The sequence below is a fragment of the Ahaetulla prasina genome, chromosome 1 (genome assembly GCF_028640845.1).
Source record: "Ahaetulla prasina isolate Xishuangbanna chromosome 1, ASM2864084v1, whole genome shotgun sequence".
NCBI classification, from domain to species: domain Eukaryota; kingdom Metazoa; phylum Chordata; class Lepidosauria; order Squamata; family Colubridae; genus Ahaetulla; species Ahaetulla prasina.
In genome coordinates, this window is record NC_080539.1 from 217034498 (window position 1) to 217053518 (window position 19021).

Below are 19021 nucleotides of genomic sequence, written 5' to 3' on the forward strand. Positions count from 1 at the left end.
CAAAGTGAATAGGCAGCAATTTATAGGCCTTGCAGAATTAAATACTGTATTTGTTAGGTAAGAATTTTCAGTTCATTAATTTTATATAACTAAGCATCTTATTTTAAAAACGCCCTAATGGAGGAATTCGCAGACGTATTCGAGGACCGTTAGGCAAGTACAAGGGGACCCCTATCTCCTTCAATTTAGACCCCAAATAGCTCCCATTAGGTTAAAGGCAAGGAGGGTTCCTTTGCACTCAAACCTAAAATCGACAAAGAGTTAGATAAATTAGTCAGCCAGGGATACTAGTGCCAGTTGACCATGCCAAATGGGAGACGCCAATCGTCACCCTATAAAACCAGACGGGTCCATAAGAATTTGCGCTGATTACAAGGCTACCTTGAACAAAGCATTGCAAAAGCGCCTACCCAGTTCCAGTAGTGCAACACTTATTGCACTCACTAGGCACGGACAAGTTTTGCCAAATTAGACTTGGCACAAGCGTACCAACAGCTACCCGTAGATGCTAGCACAGCTGAAGCCCAGACCATTGTAACGCACCGAGGTGCCTTTAAATGCACCCGGTTACAGTTCGGGTGAGTGTGGCCCGGGCTATTCCAAAATTTGATGGGCGACTCCTACAAGGCTACCAGGAGTCGTGCCCTATTTCGATGATGTGTTGGTATCAGGGAAGATTTAAGAGAACTGGGAAGCGATTAAGGAAAGTTTTGGCCATTTTAGGTCGGCAGGATTAAAAGTCAAAGCAAAATGCCAGATTGGGGTCGAATCTGTTGAATTTTTGGGCTATAGAATAGACAAAAGGATTCACCCCACTGAGAGCAAAGTCAAGGCGATAAAGAGAGCCCCAGCACCCAAAAACAAGACAGAACTCCAGGCTTTCCTGGGTCTGGTAAACTTTTATGCAGTGTTTTAAAAGACAAGGCAACCGTTGCTGAACCGCTGCATAAATTGCTTGGAAAAACACTGTTTGGTCTTGGGGAAGTCAGAGAATAGGGCATTTGAGGCAGTAAAAGTTTGCTATCAAGCGATAGCCTGTTAATACAATACAACAACAGACTGCCGTTAGTATTGGTTTGTGATGCATCCCCTATGGAGTAGGAGCTGTACTTAGCCACAGACTCCCAAACGGCACTGAAGCCCCTATAGCGTTCTATTCACGAACAATGTCCCGGCTGAGAGGAATTACAGCCAGCTAGATAGGGAGGCTCTAATAGTGTCAGGGTGAAAAATTTCACGAATACGTTTTGGGAGATTTCGAAATTGTCACTGATCACAGACCGCTATTGGGGTTACTGGCTGGCGACCGCCCAACGCCAGTAGCACTTTCACCTAGACTGACCAGATGGACTATTTTTTTGGCCGCATACTCCTACAAGCTGCAGCATCGGCCTGGAAAGGAGCTGGGGCATGCGGACGCATTGAGCAGATGCCCATTGCCAGGGGAAATCGAGGACCCCACCCCGGGCACACCCGTTCTACTAATTGACTCTTTGGACTCGGGGCCAGTCACATCGCAGGAAGTGGCTCGGGCCTCCTACCGGGACGTTGTTTTAAGGACTGTAATAGGTTGGGTTCAAAGGGGATGGGCCGCTGCCGGCGCGTTTCAAGGAATTTGTAAAGAAAAAAGGGGAATTGTCTGTACAAGGGGGGTGCCTGCTCTGGGGGGATAGGGTGGTAGTCCCAGAGAAACTGAGGAAAAAAGTTCTGGAACTCCTGCATGAGGGTCACCCAGGAATTGTGAGGATGAAGGGTTTGGCTAGGAGCTATGTCTGGTGGCCCCTAATGGACAGGGAAATCAGTGACAGGGTTGGCCGATGCCAAGTATGTCAGGAATCCAGACCACTACCACCTACGGCCCCAGTTTTGGAGTGGGAGAAACCCCAAGGCCCTTGGTCCCGCATACACATTGATTTTGCCGGCCCCTTCCACGGCCAAACATTTCTAATTGTGGTGGATGCATTCTCCAAATGGCTGGAGATCATCCTAATGAAATCCACAACCGCGGGAGCTGTCATCTCAGCACTAAAACACCTTTTCGCCACGCACGGGCTACCGGACACCCTCGTGTCCGATAACGGCCCACAGTTCACCGCAGCATTATTTGAAGGGTACCTGGCTGAAGAGGGCATCCGACATGCCCTCTCAGCGCCGTTCCACCCTGCGTCGAACGGCCTTGCTGAACGATTTGTTCGGAGTGCGAAAGAAGCGCTATCACGGCGGCCCGGCGATTGGCAGGCACAAATCGACGCATTCCTAACCGTCAACACAGGACCCCTGTGTGGCCACCGCCGCAGCCCAGCCGAGCTATTAATGGGCGGAAGCTACGGTGCCCGCTAGACCGGCTACACCGAACTACGTACAGGACGGGTTCAAAACAAAACCAGATAGAATCCGAGTTAAACATAGGAGACTCGGTATGGGCACATAATTACAGCGACGGCCCTAACTGGAAGAGGGGGATAGTCATAGACAAAACGGGCCCCAAATCTTATCTAGTGGAACTAGACGATGGCAGAGTCTGGAGGCGCCACATAGATCAATTAAGAAACAGATTGAGCGATAAGGCAGAATTAGGCGAGACCAGCCCTGACTATGATTTAATTAACCCCACAGCTGACTGGAGCCGAGAACAAACAGGAAGCGTAAGCAAAGAACCAAACAGAGACTTATCTGAGTCAGGCGAGGTCCAGCGACACCCTCCGGTCCCTCTAGAGGACAGCAGGTCCGAGCGGGCAAATAATCCAGGGCCGGATGGCCGGGAGGAGGAGCTCAGAGGAACGAAAAGTCCCTCCGGCAGGCTCGACTCAACTCCAGAAAGTGAACTGCGCAGGTCCGGGAGAGTCAGGAGACGCCCCACGTACCTGCAGGACTACGTAGAGAAATGATATGCAAATATTGGCAAAGTGCCTTCTGGGAGGGAAGGAGTGTAATGTATTACTGTAAGTTTTAGGCGGGAAATATCTCGTCTCTGATTGGATGCAGCCTCAGGCTGAAGTGTATATAAGGAGAGGTTTTTCTCCAGAGTTTTGCTGGGTCACCCGTTATTAAAGAGCTGTTGTCACTAACCTGGTCTCCTGCCTCGTCAATACCCAAACTTAACACTGGCACTCAAATGGTGTAAGTGAGAAGTCAAAAAGTTGTGATAAATAGATAGATAGATAGATAGATAGATAGATAGATAGATAGATAGATAGATAGATAGATAGATAGATATGTAGATGTGTATGGCGTACTTGATCTATAGCTGATAAAAGACAAAGTTGGGCAGGGAGTTCTACTTTATATTTTAAAAATGCTAAGCTCTGCAAGGATATACACCTATGTTTACATGTATCTATGTGCAGTATGCAGTTTACTTACTTATGCATAAAAACATTAATTACCATATAATAGCAGCTCATGGGATGATTGCCAATAAAAAAATCCACACAGCTAAAATACATATAAGGTTATATTCAATGGGTTCACTCAAGCTAAAATATAATGTAGATTTTTTTAAAAAAATTGGTTTAGCTCAATGGGTGAAGGGGCGGTCAAGGGAAGATTTTTTTAAATATAAAAAAAATGGCTGAGTTTCTAATTTCGGAAACCCTCACAAGAGATGCAGACCAGGAGCTGCAAAGACGTTGCCTATTCCAAACAACGTAACTCTGCCCTGAAATGTTTCCTTGTCACTTTTTTAACTTGAGCCTCTAAAAAAAAGAGAGAAGGACTTCGGGGCTTAGAGGAGACATAAGATATAGCACAGTGGTGAAATCCAATATATTTTACTACCAGTTCTGTGAGCGTGGCTTGGTGGGCATGGCTTAGTGAGTGTGGTGGCAGGGGAAGGATACTACAAAATCTCCATTCCCTTCCCACTCCTGGGAGAAGGATATTGCAAAATCTCCATTCCACCCCACTCTGGAGCCAGACAGAGGTGGTTTTGCTGGTTCTCGAACTACTCAAATTTCCGTTACGGTTCTCGAACTACTCAAATTTCCGTTACGGTTCTCCGAACTGCTCAAAATTTACGCTACCGGTTTTCCAGAACCTGTCAGAACCTGTTGGATTTCATCCCTGATGTAGCACCTATGAGCCTTTGAAGGAAGTCTCTATTAAGGGGTTCCTTCCTATGCAGGAAGAAAATATGTTAGCCTGGGATAGTCTGTGCTGAACAGCAGCAGCAGGAGCAGAGGAGTGGCTGGGAACAGGCCCCCCACTGTCCACCCTCCTGCCTCTTGTGGCTGGTGCCTCGGGGTGGAATTGGAAAGGGCAAGAGGTCTCCTGTTGCAGGGTCACTGGTGCGTTTCTTTCAGCCTCTGGCATGTGGAGAAGTGTCTATGGTGGATCTGGGGCGGCATCTCCTCTCATAACCTTTGCCGTCAGCTCCAGTTCTTTGTTATTTGTTCCTCGTGGAGACTTTATTTTTCACGACGTGGAGGTTAATTAAGGCAGGCTGGATTGTCCCTATGCCTGAGTGGTATGAATAACCTCCATTTAGAATTGAGTTTGTCATGTGCAGCCTTAAAAGTTGTCTGTCAAGTTTAAGAGTGGCGGTTTCATGTGAAAATAGTGAGGCTTAGGCTAGGCAGGTGATAGAGAACGTCCCATTTGAAAGGGGTGGCTTATTTCTGGAGTTATTTACTTCACACTTGCTTTCTATTACGGGCCTCAAGCAGGGGTTATAGACTTCCTAGGCAGTTTTTAATTCAAGCATTGGCAGGAGCCATGTCTTATCATGCTGAGACCAATATGGCACATTATTCCACTGCCCATAGTGTGAATAATATAGACTAGCAACAGTTTAAATGGTTGACGGTCTGTTTATGCAGGCGAGCTCTTATTCCTGCTAGACCAGGGGACATGGGGAGGGAAGAAAAATTATGGAATATTTTTAGGAAGGAAACATAATTTTAAAAAACAGGAAAGAGGCAAAAATAATAAAACACAAAGTGAATAGGCAGCAATTTATAGGCCTTGCAGAATTAAATACTGTATTTGTTAGGTAAGAATTTTCAGTTCATTAATTTTATATAACTAAGCATCTTATTTTAAAAACAGCAGGCCATTGTTAACATTTGTTAATGTATGTGTGTGTTTAAAATATACATATAAATAAAAGAATGGCAATAATCAACACAGGTAAAGAACTACAGTAATTTCTGTCTGATCAGTGAAAGACCCATATTGATCAGATCCTATTTCTACAAAAGTGCTTTTTTTTTTTGCCTCTCCAACAACCCTCAATATAAAGAAGTGGAGAAATGTTTTCAATCAGAAGAGAAAAAAAATGCTAACTATTTGTGGCCAACTATAGCACCACACATGTTTTAGGCTGGCGAATACATTAAAAAAAATAACAAAGGGTTTTATTAAAGTAGGTGGAAAGGTCCCATAATCTGTTCCATTTTGCCAGGAGTGAATCTTACCAAGGGAGAGCCTAAACATACCCCATCCCAGTCTGTTTCTGTGCTTCTGGAACAAAACTGTCACATTAAATCTTCCTGTGAAATTTGAAATGCAGCTTTGTGGATGTCTTGGCTTAAAATGCACAACTTAGGAGGGAATAGCTCGTGCAAGAACATCTTGCGAGGGATAATGCTTCTGCTCTACTAATGAAATATTAAAAAAAAACACTTGACAGCTGTTAAATTTGTGTCATGTCCAGACTAGAAAAATTGTTAAAGTGTGTTTGTTTCTGTCTGTATCAACCCCTCCTCCCCACACATACAGACATTTCTGTTTTTTTTATTGTAACAGATGTGGTGATGGAGATGCACCCATTATTCACTATTAAACAGTGAATTTTCAGAGAAAATGATAAAAAGCTTCACAGGCAAGCCTAAGAGCCATGCCACTTATTTAAAATAACAAAATGTCATCGTGATTCGGCTCGTCATTAACTATCAAGTGGATTGGTTAGATACTGGGGGGGGGGAAGTCAAGCTACCCTTTTACCATCTTCATCTTCCATCTGTCATGACAACTACATGTCCTGGTTTCCCATCCAGGGGTTTCTGTGCACCTACAGAACAGGCAGTGCTGGTAGATCAGTTTTTCCGTGAAGCCTGCTGTGACACCTCCTTCCATGCCATGGGTTCCAGAGAGTTGGGGAAACCTCCAGTGCAGTTTTGGAAAAGGAAGTCCACTCAAGGATGATGTCTGTGAGAGAGATGGGTGGGTCTTAAATATGACAAATAAATAAAACCGTCTTAATATTTTGAAGCACTGTATCAAGAAATTTGGTATGTCTTGGAGATGGTTTTTGTGCCCAGCTCCAGGAAGGACATTGGACTATTCTCCAATGGTCGTGCAGAGTGAGGATGCAATATTGCAAATGAACTCTGCCCAAAGCCAGGAAGTTCAATCCTGACCGGCTCAAAGTTGACTCAGCCTTCCATTCTTCTGAGATCAGTTAAATGAGAACCCAGATTGTAAGGGGCAATATGCTGACACTGTAAACTGCTTAGAGAGGGCATTAAAACACTATGAAGTGATATATGTCTAAATGCTACTTTGGTTGCTATTGCTATCCTCCCTTGTAGCGCGTGGTTTTACCCTAAAGGTGAAATACTGGAATATCAAAATCTTACTTAGTAATTATATGCTTGCTTAACACTGGTTGTGACTGCTTCTGCTTCTTCGTTTCCTGGTATTAAAAGAAAAAGTGCCAAACTCCTCATGGGAATAGCTGGTAAGGTACATATCTAATGTTTCTCCTCTTCCTCACTCCAGGGACTGAATATGGTCTGCAGGTAGAGCCAGCATGGGGCTCTACAGTGGCCCTACAATGGGTTTGGCTTGCTATCCTTATTAAGCATATGATCCAGACCAGTGGTGAAATCCAATTTTTTTTACTACCGGTTCTGTGGGCATGGCTTGGTGAGCGTGGTGTGGCTTGGTGGGCGTAACTTGGTGGGCATGGCTGGGGAAAGATACTGTAAAATCTCCATTTCCACCCCACTCCTGGGGGAAGGATATTGCAAAGTCTCCATTCCCACCCCACTCTGGGGCCAGTCAGAGGTGGTATTTGCCAGTTCTCAGAACTGCTCAAAATTTTCGCTACCGGTTCTCCAGAACCTGTCAGAACCTGCTGGATTTCACCCCTGATCCAGACGATACCTGGCTATTTATTCCTTGCCTTGGGCTTTTCTTCAGTATTCTATACCATGCTGATTGGAGAATTTTGCGAGCTAAAGCCCACACGTCTTCAAATTGTCAAGATGGGAAAACACTGTTACAGATTGAGAGAACCCCACTTATGCCACTGCAATTCATACTGTTTTAGTTACTCTTGATTTAATTTACAATGTGGCAACCTATTTAGATTTTGCAATTTTGTCAAACTTGTTGTATTATTGGTTTGGGGTAAATCATTTGGAATAACTAAATCATATAAATGCTGCTGTAAGTAATGGAACCAATTGTTTAGAATAAACACAGGCATCTGAAAGGTAGATGGGGTTTTATTTTTCTTTCCTATTGGTCCTGCAAAATTACCCTGATCCTGAATTATGGACTCTCATTCAAGTTAACACGGTACATGGTATTCTTAGCCTCTTCCTGATGGTGTATTTGACACAGTCGGTTGTATCTAAAAGCTCAGGCCTGGCGGTTTGGTGGGCAATAGCTGACCTTGGGAAGTAGCTGATCTGAGCTGCCTTTCTTATGGTTTTGCAGGCAGGAGGTTCACAAGTCATCTTCACGAACCCACTGGAGATTGTCAAGATTCGCTTGCAGGTAGCAGGAGAAATCACCACTGGACCCAGAGTTAGCGCCCTCACCGTTCTGAAGGACTTGGGGATTTTTGGACTGTATAAGGTACATCCTTTATTGATGTTGCTTCTTCCCTTTCTTATCATACACCAGGGAGGCTGTTGAAAGAAACAAACAATTCTTCCCACCCCCCACTCCCCCAATCCCAAAGGAACCTTTATACTTGATGGCCTCTAGGGGAATCTTTTCACATTTGAAAGTACTCTTTTCTGGCAAAAATGGGAGAAAACAAATCCACCTGTAGAAGGAGTCCTCGACTTACAACTGTTCCTTCAGCTACCCAGGATCTCTTCTATCCCCTGAGGCACCATATGCTCCAAATAACAACCACAACAAGGAGAACTGGGACTACATGGCCAGTTTGCTTAATGACCACAGAGCCATATTGTCGTGTCCCACTCCTCCTCTGATGGCCGGGTCTGGAAAGTCTATATCAAGCGTGGCCACGAAGCCTCTGCAGCTTTGCCAAATTCCTGTCAGAGTTCTCAGGGCAGGCAGGAATCCAAGGTGTGACTTCAGCAACCAGATGAGACTTTGCCTGACTCAAAGAATGCCAGAAAGCAGATCCTTTATATAGGCCATGGGGTGTATATATAGCTCCATGACTCAGCACTTATCCAGGCCTGCCCCTCCCTTCCTTTTGCTGACGTCGCCTCTCCATTCTCCGGAAGCGGGGATCTGTCCACATTTTGTCCTCCTGCTCAGCTGCCGGCAATTCTAGCTCGTGGCTGGCTTCTTGCTCACACACTGTAGGAGGGAGGTTTGTTTGCTCATTCTGTCCGGGCTGGGGGCTGGAGGCATGCCAGGCCATTCTTCTTCACTATCAGTCTCTGGCTCAGATAGCAGGAGATGGGAGGGGCCCGGCTGAGGAGAGGAGGGCGGGCGAGGCACAACACATATGGCCATAGTTCTGGGCTCAACTGTGGTTGTAAGTTGAGGGCTACCTCTATATTGGTGGCCAAAGCTTGTGAGGAAAGACTCCTGTGCTTTATTGCATGGGCACTTTCTCCCAAAGCTAGCGGGATAAAATATGGCCGACCTGCTGGATATTGGCACTGCTCTGCTGTTTTCCATTTCTGGGTGGGGAAGAGGGAGGAAAGAACGAAAGAAAGGCTCTTCTTGCTTGTCTTTTATATTTGTTGTGCAGCCCCAAATTATTTGAACATTTCTGTTGCAGCTCTGCTGTCTCTATTGTTGTATTCACAGCAGGCTACTCTCTTTGTCTTAATATGACGACAGGAAAGTGGTAGTGGAATTTAGCAGGATTCAAATCTTCTAGGAATTAAGTGGAGGGATTTGTGAATTTCGTTTTTTTTTTTTAAAAAAAAGAATAGCCAGACCCAAGATGCCCTGCTCTTTAGAAAGATGCTAGTCCAGATTCTTTCCTTGCAGGTCTGCTTATTTCCATCATTGTAAAGAAGAGGTAATGGAGCAAAAGCTATTCGTTTTCTTACACTGGGAGAGATATTCCTTTACCCTTTGCCAGGGCAAGGGGCTAATATGTAAATTCAACAGATAGTAGCAGCTACGGTGCTCTTATAAAATAGAATCCGTTGGTTTGATATAAAATAGAATCCCATGTTAGTTCACGGCTTTGTAACAACAGCCCAAGAATTTTGCGCAGCCACTTCCCTTTCAACTTAAAATTCACGCAGAGACTATTTTTTTTTTTTGCTTAAGGGCAATTTCAAACAACATTTCACTGCAGTTTGCTTTTTTTTTTTAAAGGAAAAACATGTGAACAGTTCCCCGTTTTACTTGCACGTTATCTGAAAGGAGGGTTGCGCAGATTGTCAGCCTCCCCCTTTCAATAAAGGAGAATATTTGTAGCTCAGGGTTGAAATGAGGGGTCCTTGGTGTTCTCGGAGTTTGTTTTCTTGCAGACATGTCATTGCCCAAACTAGGCAGCAGTATTATCACTACCCTGATGACGTTACCCAGTTTAGGTAATGAAATGTCTGGAAGAAAACAACCAAGCTCAGAGAGCACCAAGGACCCCCTCAGCCAATCCCTTTCTTAATTGAAAGAATGGATTTTGAAAAGGACAGAAATGGCCATATATTGGGGGGGGGGGAAAATTCCAGTGGGTATTGGCCCAAGCCATCCATAGTTCCTGCTTTGCAGATCTTCCTCCATCAGCTGAGTTTTGGATTTGACTGTAGTGCATTAGAAGAATGATTCAGAATCAATGTACAGGAATGGGATTTGAAGGGTGTGTGTGCGTAAATGGAAGATCTCAAGCAGAGTTTTCATCCCAAATATTCACGTGTTAAACAGAGGCAGTGTTTGAGATGAATGAATGTGGCAAAAGGGCTAACCTCCATCTGGCCCATATTGTCCTCCAAAAAAAACAAACCCATTCTGGTCTTAGAATGGAATTGTTCTTCTCTCATGTTCTATTTCCATCCAACAAATGACCAAAGAGATCTGCCATCTCAGAATACTCTTAAAAACTTTTAGCCTGTTCCTTGCCTTGTTGTCTCAACACAATCTAAGCACAAAGCCTTTTCTTTGGTACCCTCTTTGTATCTTCGTTGTTTGGAACTTCCTTAGTTCCACAGGACTGAAGATCATCCAGCTGGTTTGCTGGGTCACAAAAGCATTTTGCCCAATGCATTCTAGGCACTATAATAAATTGCACTTCCCACATTTACCTAGATGTGTGCCCTGTCCCCTCATGAGCAGAGGCGGTGAGAATTTCTCCTGTATGCGTGACTGACTCATTCTTTGTTTCTCTTTTCTACGTGACAGGGAGCCAAGGCCTGTTTTCTCCGAGACATTCCCTTTTCTGCAATCTATTTTCCTGTGTACGCTCATTGTAAACTGATGCTTGCAGATGAAAATGGTCACGTGGGAGGGCTTAATCTCCTTACAGCTGGTGCTATTGCAGGTAACTTTGTTGAGTAATTGGCAAATAAGTCCACCCAACCACCCCCTCACCATTAAAATTCTTGGCAACATTTAATATTCATTAGACCACGTAGAGGAAGCTAATATACTATTGTGTTTAACTTAATCCAAATTTGATCACCTTTATCCTTGGTGGGAGGTAGCCTAATTTTGATGATGGCTAATTACATTTGCATAATGTGGATAAACAGCTTAATGCAGCTCAGCAACATGTAGTCAAATTGAGGTGGCAGGTTGGCTGGGGCTTGCCCTTGTTTCAAAGCTCTCATCTGGGGCGACCGTTTTTTAAGGCAGTAAGAATAATTTATGCCCTTTTCCTACATTGGGTACAAAATTCTTAATTTTGGCAGGGTATGCAAAGTGAAAACCCCCATTTAGGTAATTTTCAATTCAGTTTTGGGAAGCTGTACTCATATTAGTTGGAAAGAGAAACTTTAAAAATATTTCTGTAAAAGAAGAAAAGAAATTCGTTCTTGGTATGGAAAAAAATGACAGTTATTTGTCTATTTGAAGTTTCTCCTCTCCATTCCACTGGCAGTTCTCATTTAGGCACGTTGCCACTCGGTTAGGAACAATATCTTAAGCTAGTTCTTGTTGATCATGTGAGGTCCCCTAAGTTTCATATATGGTTACCTAGCAACCTCTTCCTCTCTAAGCCTGTGTGCATACAGCACTCAAACTGATTGAGAGCAAGTAAGGACTGACATTTGCTTGTAGGAATTGCTCTTTAGAATTGGTGCAATCTACTGTGTTGCTAGATTTGCACTGAAAAATATTCAGAGTGTGGGTGGGGGAGAAGAAATGTGGCCCAAACATTTTTGGGCTCATCCTGGTCCAATACAGGTGGTCCTCGACTTATGACCTCAATTGAGCCCAAATTTTCTGGTGCAAAGTAAGCTGTTTGTTCAGTGAGTTTTGCCCCATTTTACAATTTATTTATTTTTTTGCCACAACTGTTAAGTGAATCGGTGCAGTTGTTAAGTTAGTAATATGTTTGTGAAGTGAATCTGGATTCTTTATTGATTTTGCTTGCCAGAAGGTCACATCATTCCGGGACACTGCAACCGTCATAAGAATGAGTCAGCTGTCAGGCATCTGAATCAAATGACCAGGGGCGTGCTGCAACGGTTGTATATGTGAAAAACAGTCATAGGTCACTTTTTTCAGTGTTGTAAGTTTGAATGGTCATTAAGTGAACTGTTATAAGTCAAGGACTACCTGTACAGTGCTATTTAAAACCTATCAGCATTATTCAAAGTTATGGGGAGCTCCTCCTTTGTCACAGCTCTGAATGAAACCCTGAAGCTATTCGTCTAAAAGTTCAATACTTCTCCCGGAGGTATTTCTATGTACTATTTCTCGCTTTTGGTAATACTTAGACTCAACTGAAGTCCATTTCTCCCAAAGGTGTGCCTGCGGCTTCTTTGGTGACTCCTGCTGATGTCATCAAGACGAGACTGCAAGTAGCTGCTCGGGCTGGCCAGACAACATACAGTGGAGTTATTGATTGCTTTGCGAAGATACTTCGGGAAGAAGGACCTTCTGCCTTTTGGAAGGGAGCTGCAGGCAAGAAAAGGATTTCACATCTTGATCAGTAGAGAAAGTTATCTATATTAATGAATGGTATTAAAATTGCGAGAGTGATGGATCCAGCCTTGCAGCTGTTTCTACCTCTAGCAACTTCAGATCCATCTTCATATCTTTGTCAGTACATCGAATGTACTGCCTCATCGATGGGAATGAGGACAACAAAGTGATGGTTTGCAAGATAGGTTTAGAGATTCTAGTTTTCACAGAACACCATAAAGAGATTTTGATTAAGATTTGGCTTTAATTGTGCTTGAATGCTGGCCAATATGCATACAAGCTAATTGATTGCTACTGTTTTTATTATTAAGAGAGAAAGTTGGATGTCATATTAATCAAGGCATTGATACATCTGCCTATCTCAGCAGAGGATTAAAACCCATTAAAAAATAAAACAATAGAAACCTCATAAATGATAAAAATCTGATATTAATCCACACAGACCAAACAACAAATCTATCAACAGGATTAATCTCCTGGTTCCAATGCCTACAGGCACATCCAAGTCTTTAATGCCTATGGCATGAATAACTGTGAGTAGGGCCTCCCAATCTAGGAATAAGCATAACTGGTACACACAACCTGCTCAAACTGGTACACAATTTCCAGCTAGAACTGTCACCTGCTATTTGAGCAGCAACTACGAGTCCTTCTGGACTCTCAAATTGTGCACCAACTTGTTCTGGAAGAGTGTTATCCCCATGAGAGATAAAATAGAAACTCACAGGATTTGGGAGGCCTTAAAACCCACAGCGATTCCATATTACCAAGGTTAAGCTGAAGCATTTCTTCTCCATCCTGACCTCTGCAGCCTCCAGATACTGGAACAGAACCTCAATAGCATCAGTTAATTTGCCTGGGACAGAGATGCATAATTGGGCATCATCAACATTTATTTATTGAGGAAAATAAATATTTAGTTATCTTAGACAAGACAATACTAGGCATCTCACAATAATAATAATAATAATAATAGACCCCCAAATAGAACAAACCAACCCTGAAACAGAAACATGTATCCAAACACAGTGCTGCAAGATCTCATAGCCTTTCCATGCTGTAATCTCCTTGGCTAGGAGTAAAGTAAGCATACCGATGACTTTTTGCTCTTTTTCAATGAATTGCATCCCCCTGGGGCTTTATAGGAATGAAATAGGAAAAGAGTAATTCCTGAGAATAGTGCCTGTCCTATGTAATAGGCTCGCTCTGGAGATACAGACAACCCCAACTCTACTGGCCTTACAGTAGGCCAGGGATAGTCAACCTTTTTATACCTACAGCCCATTTATGTATCTCTGTTAGTTGTAAAATTTTCTAACTGCCCACCAGTTCCACAGTAATGGTGATTTATAAAGTAGGGAAGTAACTTTATTTTATAAAATTTATAAAGCAGAGTTACAGCAAGTTAAAGCATATAATAATAACTACTTACCATTTAGTTTCACTTACGTAATGTGAACTAAACTTATGCGCGGGCGATACAATATACAAATATATTTGTACAATCTACAAATACAAATAGTATATTTTCAGAAATTTAAATTGTGATGGGGAATTATATGAAAACCTAATGAAAATGTTTTTAAATAATGCTATGAAATTTTTTTAAAAAGTCAATTAAATTAAAAAAAAGAAAGTGCTTCAGTATCGGACAAAACCCCTACTGCCCACCATGAAAGCTGGAACGCCCACTAGTGGGCGGTAGGGACCAGGTTGACTACCACTGCAGTAGGCCATGGAAACTTGACTCTAATAGAAGAGAAGTAAGTTGAATATATGTCATCCTCCATTGCTTATTTATAATGTGTTTAAAGGGACACAAGAGAAATGTTTAGAGGGATACAAGAGGTTTGAACAGGAATATGCTTGGATTTTTTTAACTGGTTATATTGTTACCTGGGAACCCAAATGATTTGCAGTGTATGTGAGATAGAAGCAAGGCGGAATATGGATCTGTGAATTAATGTATCAAAAACCAAAGTAGTTGTGTTTGACATGGGAAATGATCTGAACAATTGCAAAGCATGTATAAGTGGCAACCCCTCTCCCCGAAACCTGGAGCAAGTAGAAGAGTTTATTTTTCTAGAATTTTTTGGAAAATGGGAGAATTTTAAAGATATATAGATGCATATAAAAATAGTGGTTAATGCATGATCTGTTCCAAAGAATGTATTTTGCAAGAAGTGAAATGACTTTTCTATGAACATCGGCCCGTTTTGTTATATAGCAAGGAGGATCGAAGAGGTCAGGAGAATATAAAGCAGGTTGAGTGCAGTGGGTATGGGTAAAAACAAGGAATGGTGAAAATGAATGGGTGCTTGATGATTGTGGATTAAGTAAAAAAGTGAATGACCAGTTTAAAGAAAAGTATGTTGAGGTGACCAGGTTATATACAGAAAATAAAACAAGAGTTGAGCTAAAACAAGTATGAGAAGGAAGAGTGAATGTCTTGAGAAGTGGGAAATCATAGCTGGATGGAGTTGTGATTCTTAGGAGAGGAGGGGGAGAGAAATAGAAATTGAAAAGACGAAACTATTCATGAAGTGGTTAATGGGACATGGTGAAAGCAACTGTGGTTTCAAGTACTGAAAACTATGGAGTGGTATTCGTGAATGTTTGTCATGTAAACTAAATGTAGCTTTCCTCCCCTCTCCTCAGTTATCTTTATTTTGCTTGTTATTTCTTGTTCTTTTTATGCTTTCCATAACAGTGGTTATAAAAGAAGGGAATAATGTTTTCAGTATATGTGTGTTACATTGAACTCTTCTTTTTCAACAGCCCGAGTGTTCAGATCCTCACCCCAATTTGGTGTTACTTTACTAACTTACGAACTTCTGCAGCGTTGGCTCTATGTGGATTTTGGAGGCATGTAAGTATAAGTGACGATCTGAATTTTAAAGGATGTTGACATGCACTAGCCCATTACAACACTGATGCATCTCAGTAAATTGTCTAGTATTTCTGCTTTTCTTTTTTTTTATAAGTACAGAAAATAATTAGGTAACAGCAATTTGAATCAGAGGGAGCTTTCCTATTCATAGAGAGCAGTGCCTGTATTGAAGAGTATACAATTAAAGTTTCATAAAATGCTTTTATGAGAATAGTGCCATAATACAGCAGACCAGCTGGTTCAAACAGGACTAGATTGGATAGAATTCCAAGTCAAATTTGTCCACAATGTCTGGTTCTGTAATGCCACAGAGTGAAGTATAACTGTAAAATGACAAAGGTTGAAGAACTTCAATCCCCAGATTTGATAATTGTCATAGTGCTATTGGAAGTTAAAATAGAATCCTTACAAATATGGATAAATAGTGGGGTAATAAATGAAGAACAAAGTAACTACTAACCAGTGTACTTTCTAATCACAGGAAATGGTTAAGGCTATTTACACCCAACACTAAACACACTCCCCCCCCCCAAAAAAAAATGGCAGAATAGGCTACTGTATATAAACAGGGAACAAACCCTATATTCACTCACTCGCACTTATGATGTTACTTAGTTGGCTGTTGAAACATCTCCAAGCAAACCACCAAGCTCAGAGAGCACCCAGGACTCCATAAAATCAAAATATATTCATTTCTATTTCATGGGTAAAGGACATAAAATAAAAATTCCAGGTAGCCTGATATTTTGTATGCAGCTTGTCCATTGCAGAAAAGAAAAAGAAATTGATCAGTTTGCTTACTTTATTCTTGCTCTCTTGCCTGAGTCAACCTCTGCAGCTTTAATGTAAACCATCTGTTCAAAACAGTGCTTCTTGGAAAGAAGAAACATGTATTTTTAACATTTGGTCTGATTTTACATAGATTAGCACGGCTATGAATTTCCTAAGGGAAGAATCACCTGGCCTGGATTTACTTACACCTTAGCCCTGATAGTCACTATGTAAGAGGACAGTGATAAGCATGTAATCAGATACACACATACCTGGTGAACAAGCCATAAGTGTAAAACTTAGCAGTGACAAAAAATGGATTCAAATTATTGATTTTGGTGCTGTTATTGCTTGATGAACGTATCTTTTCTTTTATGTACACTGAGAGCATATGCACCAAGACAAATTCCTTGTGTGTCCAATCACACTTGGCCAATAAAAAAAAATTCTATTCTATTCTATTAAGCCATGGCTATTTAGTTATACATTTGTGAGCCAAGCCACTGTTGTAGTCAGTGAACTAGGATTAAAACAGAACATGCTGTAATAGTTATGCTAACAGTAACTGACTGTTGCCAATGTTTGCTTGTTTTTCTCTTACTAGCAAGCCCTCTGGCTCAGAACCTCATCCCAAGTCTCGAATCTCAGGCCTGCCTCCTGTTAATCCTGATCACCTTGGTGGGTACCGGCTTGCCACAGCTACTTTTGCTGGAATTGAAAACAAATTTGGGCTTTCTCTTCCAAAATTTCGAGCGAATGCCACTCCTGTGCAAACCAAAGCAGCAGCTTGAATCCTGAGCTGACTTTTCCAGCAGGTAAAAGCAGCCACAAAGGACAGATCCGAGAACAGTCCTTGGCCTTCCAGCCAGCTGCATGACACTTTACTGAACAGAGACTGAATCATTGCTTCTTTCTATACAAAGATACACTTGTCGTTCGCACACGGGAGATTGATTCAGGCTTTACGATCAAGCCATTGATCGCTTCTCCTCTTCTGATGGCTTGAATTAGTACCCAGGGCTTGGCTTTGCACAGCTTGCACTCCATGTTACTGTACATATTGTACATCTTTGTACAGAGACATCATCATGCCATTGAAATTGCAGTTGCATTTCTAGAAACAGATATTGCAGTTCTAAATAGTTTGAAATGTACAGACTGTTTTGAAAGTGTTTTACTAAAAATCATGTGACAATAAAATGTATTTAAAACCAGAGCCCTGTAGCGTCTTTTCTTTGACAACAAATCTTTAAGAGACTTAAGTTTTAAAGAAAATAAAATTAACCTAGCAACAGTGCTCATCAATAATATTCTAATACTCTGGTGTTTAGTGGGGTTTTTTTTAGGAGTATGTGCACAATTTTTAAAAATCCCAAATAAAATGAAGATTTCTCTGGCCTCCCCATTATAGCTTGAGGGAAAAAACGCAGCATGTTTTTAAGACCTGGAAATGGGGTTTGATTGTTTGGCCAGTAATTAGGTGAATGCAGAGAGCTACTTGATGATGAAGCCATGGCAATATGCAAGGGCAACAGAATTTCAGGCAATGTACCCATGTGACTATTTCCTCCTTAATTGGGTGTTTATCTACAAAAGGAACTCTGCTGTACACCCATAACTCCTGTATGCAGATACAGTTTCAAAATTAGAATACAAAAGTGCTAGATACAAAATGCAAGACTTAGTTAGAATCGGGCTCTCTGTCTTTGGGAGATCAATACTGAGGTAATGAACCATCAACAGTTCAATAGAGCTGGTTAAAATCTACCACTCACTCAGATGCCTGATCCAGCCCTCAGACAGATGTGGTAAACCCATTAAAATAGAGACACCACCATTCCCAGCAACCAATTAATAGATGCCTCCAAGGAAACTGCCAATCACAACCAACTACTGTCAAGTCCAGATCTTACACAAACTCTAAGGCAACTCCCTCCCCTCACTTCTGAATTGTTATACTCAGGAACCCACATAGGAAAATGGGGCAAAGAGCCTGCAAAAAACAAAAACACCCTTCCCAAAGGCTGGAAAATCTGGTTACTAATATGTGCAATGAAGCTGATCTATCACTATTCCAAGAAATCCATATGAATGGAAGATATTTAACAAAATCATTTTTAAAATATTTGTCTTATAAACAAATATTTTGTATGTATGCATATCATTTTAAAGGCTCCACCTGAACAAGATCATCCTGTGTCCTATACTGAAGTAAGCAACTATATTCTTCAAATGTCTACCCTTTTTAAAATAACACTGATGGCTGCAGAGTGCCTCATGAAGCTATAATGGGAGAAACTGGATTGAGACATTCAGCCTTCTATATATAGTGGCAGATAAGTCAAGACTTTTAGGAGCCAAAATCCACCCAAAAATTGGTTTTGGCTTATCTGCAGATGGGCTTATCTGTGAGTATGAATAGTAGGTTGATCCCTGAACTTCTTTAAAATACCATATCTCTCTCATGGAGTATCTCTTGCAGATACTCCAATCAGTGGATAAGCAGATCCTCAAATTTTTAACCCAAATATCATGAAAAATGCACCAACTACTGATAAGCCAATTGTGAAAATTAAATCATACAAAAATTTTGAGGATAGGCTTATCCTTGGGCGACACATTTTTTCATGACATTTGGATTAAAAATTTTAGAGTCAGCAACTCTGCCAATGGATTTATCTGTGAGTATATAGTTTTTCTCCAATATGCACTGACTTATTTCATCCACCCTCCCCCCCACCACCAAACATATCCCTTAAATATGACATTTTACTCCTCAATTAAGGCAAAAAAATCAGGTAAATCTGGGAAAAAAAGGAACGGGGAAAATACATGTGACATTCAAGCCACAGGTTGCCCACCCATTCTAAGCAACTATATGTAAGCAGTTATTTCAGAAGCAATTAAATTACAAATGCAAAAAAGTCTTATTGCACAGGAGAGTAACTGGCATTTACAAAAATATGAAACTATCACCAATGGTGAAATCAACTTTATAGTAATGCAAAATCTTGAAGGTTAAGATAGCTTACTTTATGCCAATTTGCTGGTTAGTTTACAAAATGTTACAACTGTACTAAAATATTTTATTTCAAGCTTTAT

General features: G+C 41.6%; 1 protein-coding gene across 1 annotated transcript in view; it reads left to right on the forward strand.

Moving 5' to 3' along the window:
• Nucleotides 1-17135, forward strand: part of SLC25A12 (solute carrier family 25 member 12) — a 63564-nt gene extending 46429 nt beyond the window's left edge. The window contains exons 14-18 of the mRNA XM_058190647.1: nt 7666-7806; nt 10513-10651; nt 12079-12237; nt 15037-15127; nt 16524-17135. Of these exons, the coding sequence (XP_058046630.1) occupies nt 7666-7806; nt 10513-10651; nt 12079-12237; nt 15037-15127; nt 16524-16710 (717 nt within the window). The 3' untranslated portion in view covers nt 16711-17135. The remainder of the gene's footprint in view (nt 1-7665; nt 7807-10512; nt 10652-12078; nt 12238-15036; nt 15128-16523) is intronic.
• The last annotated feature ends 1886 nt before the right edge of the window (nt 17136-19021 follow it).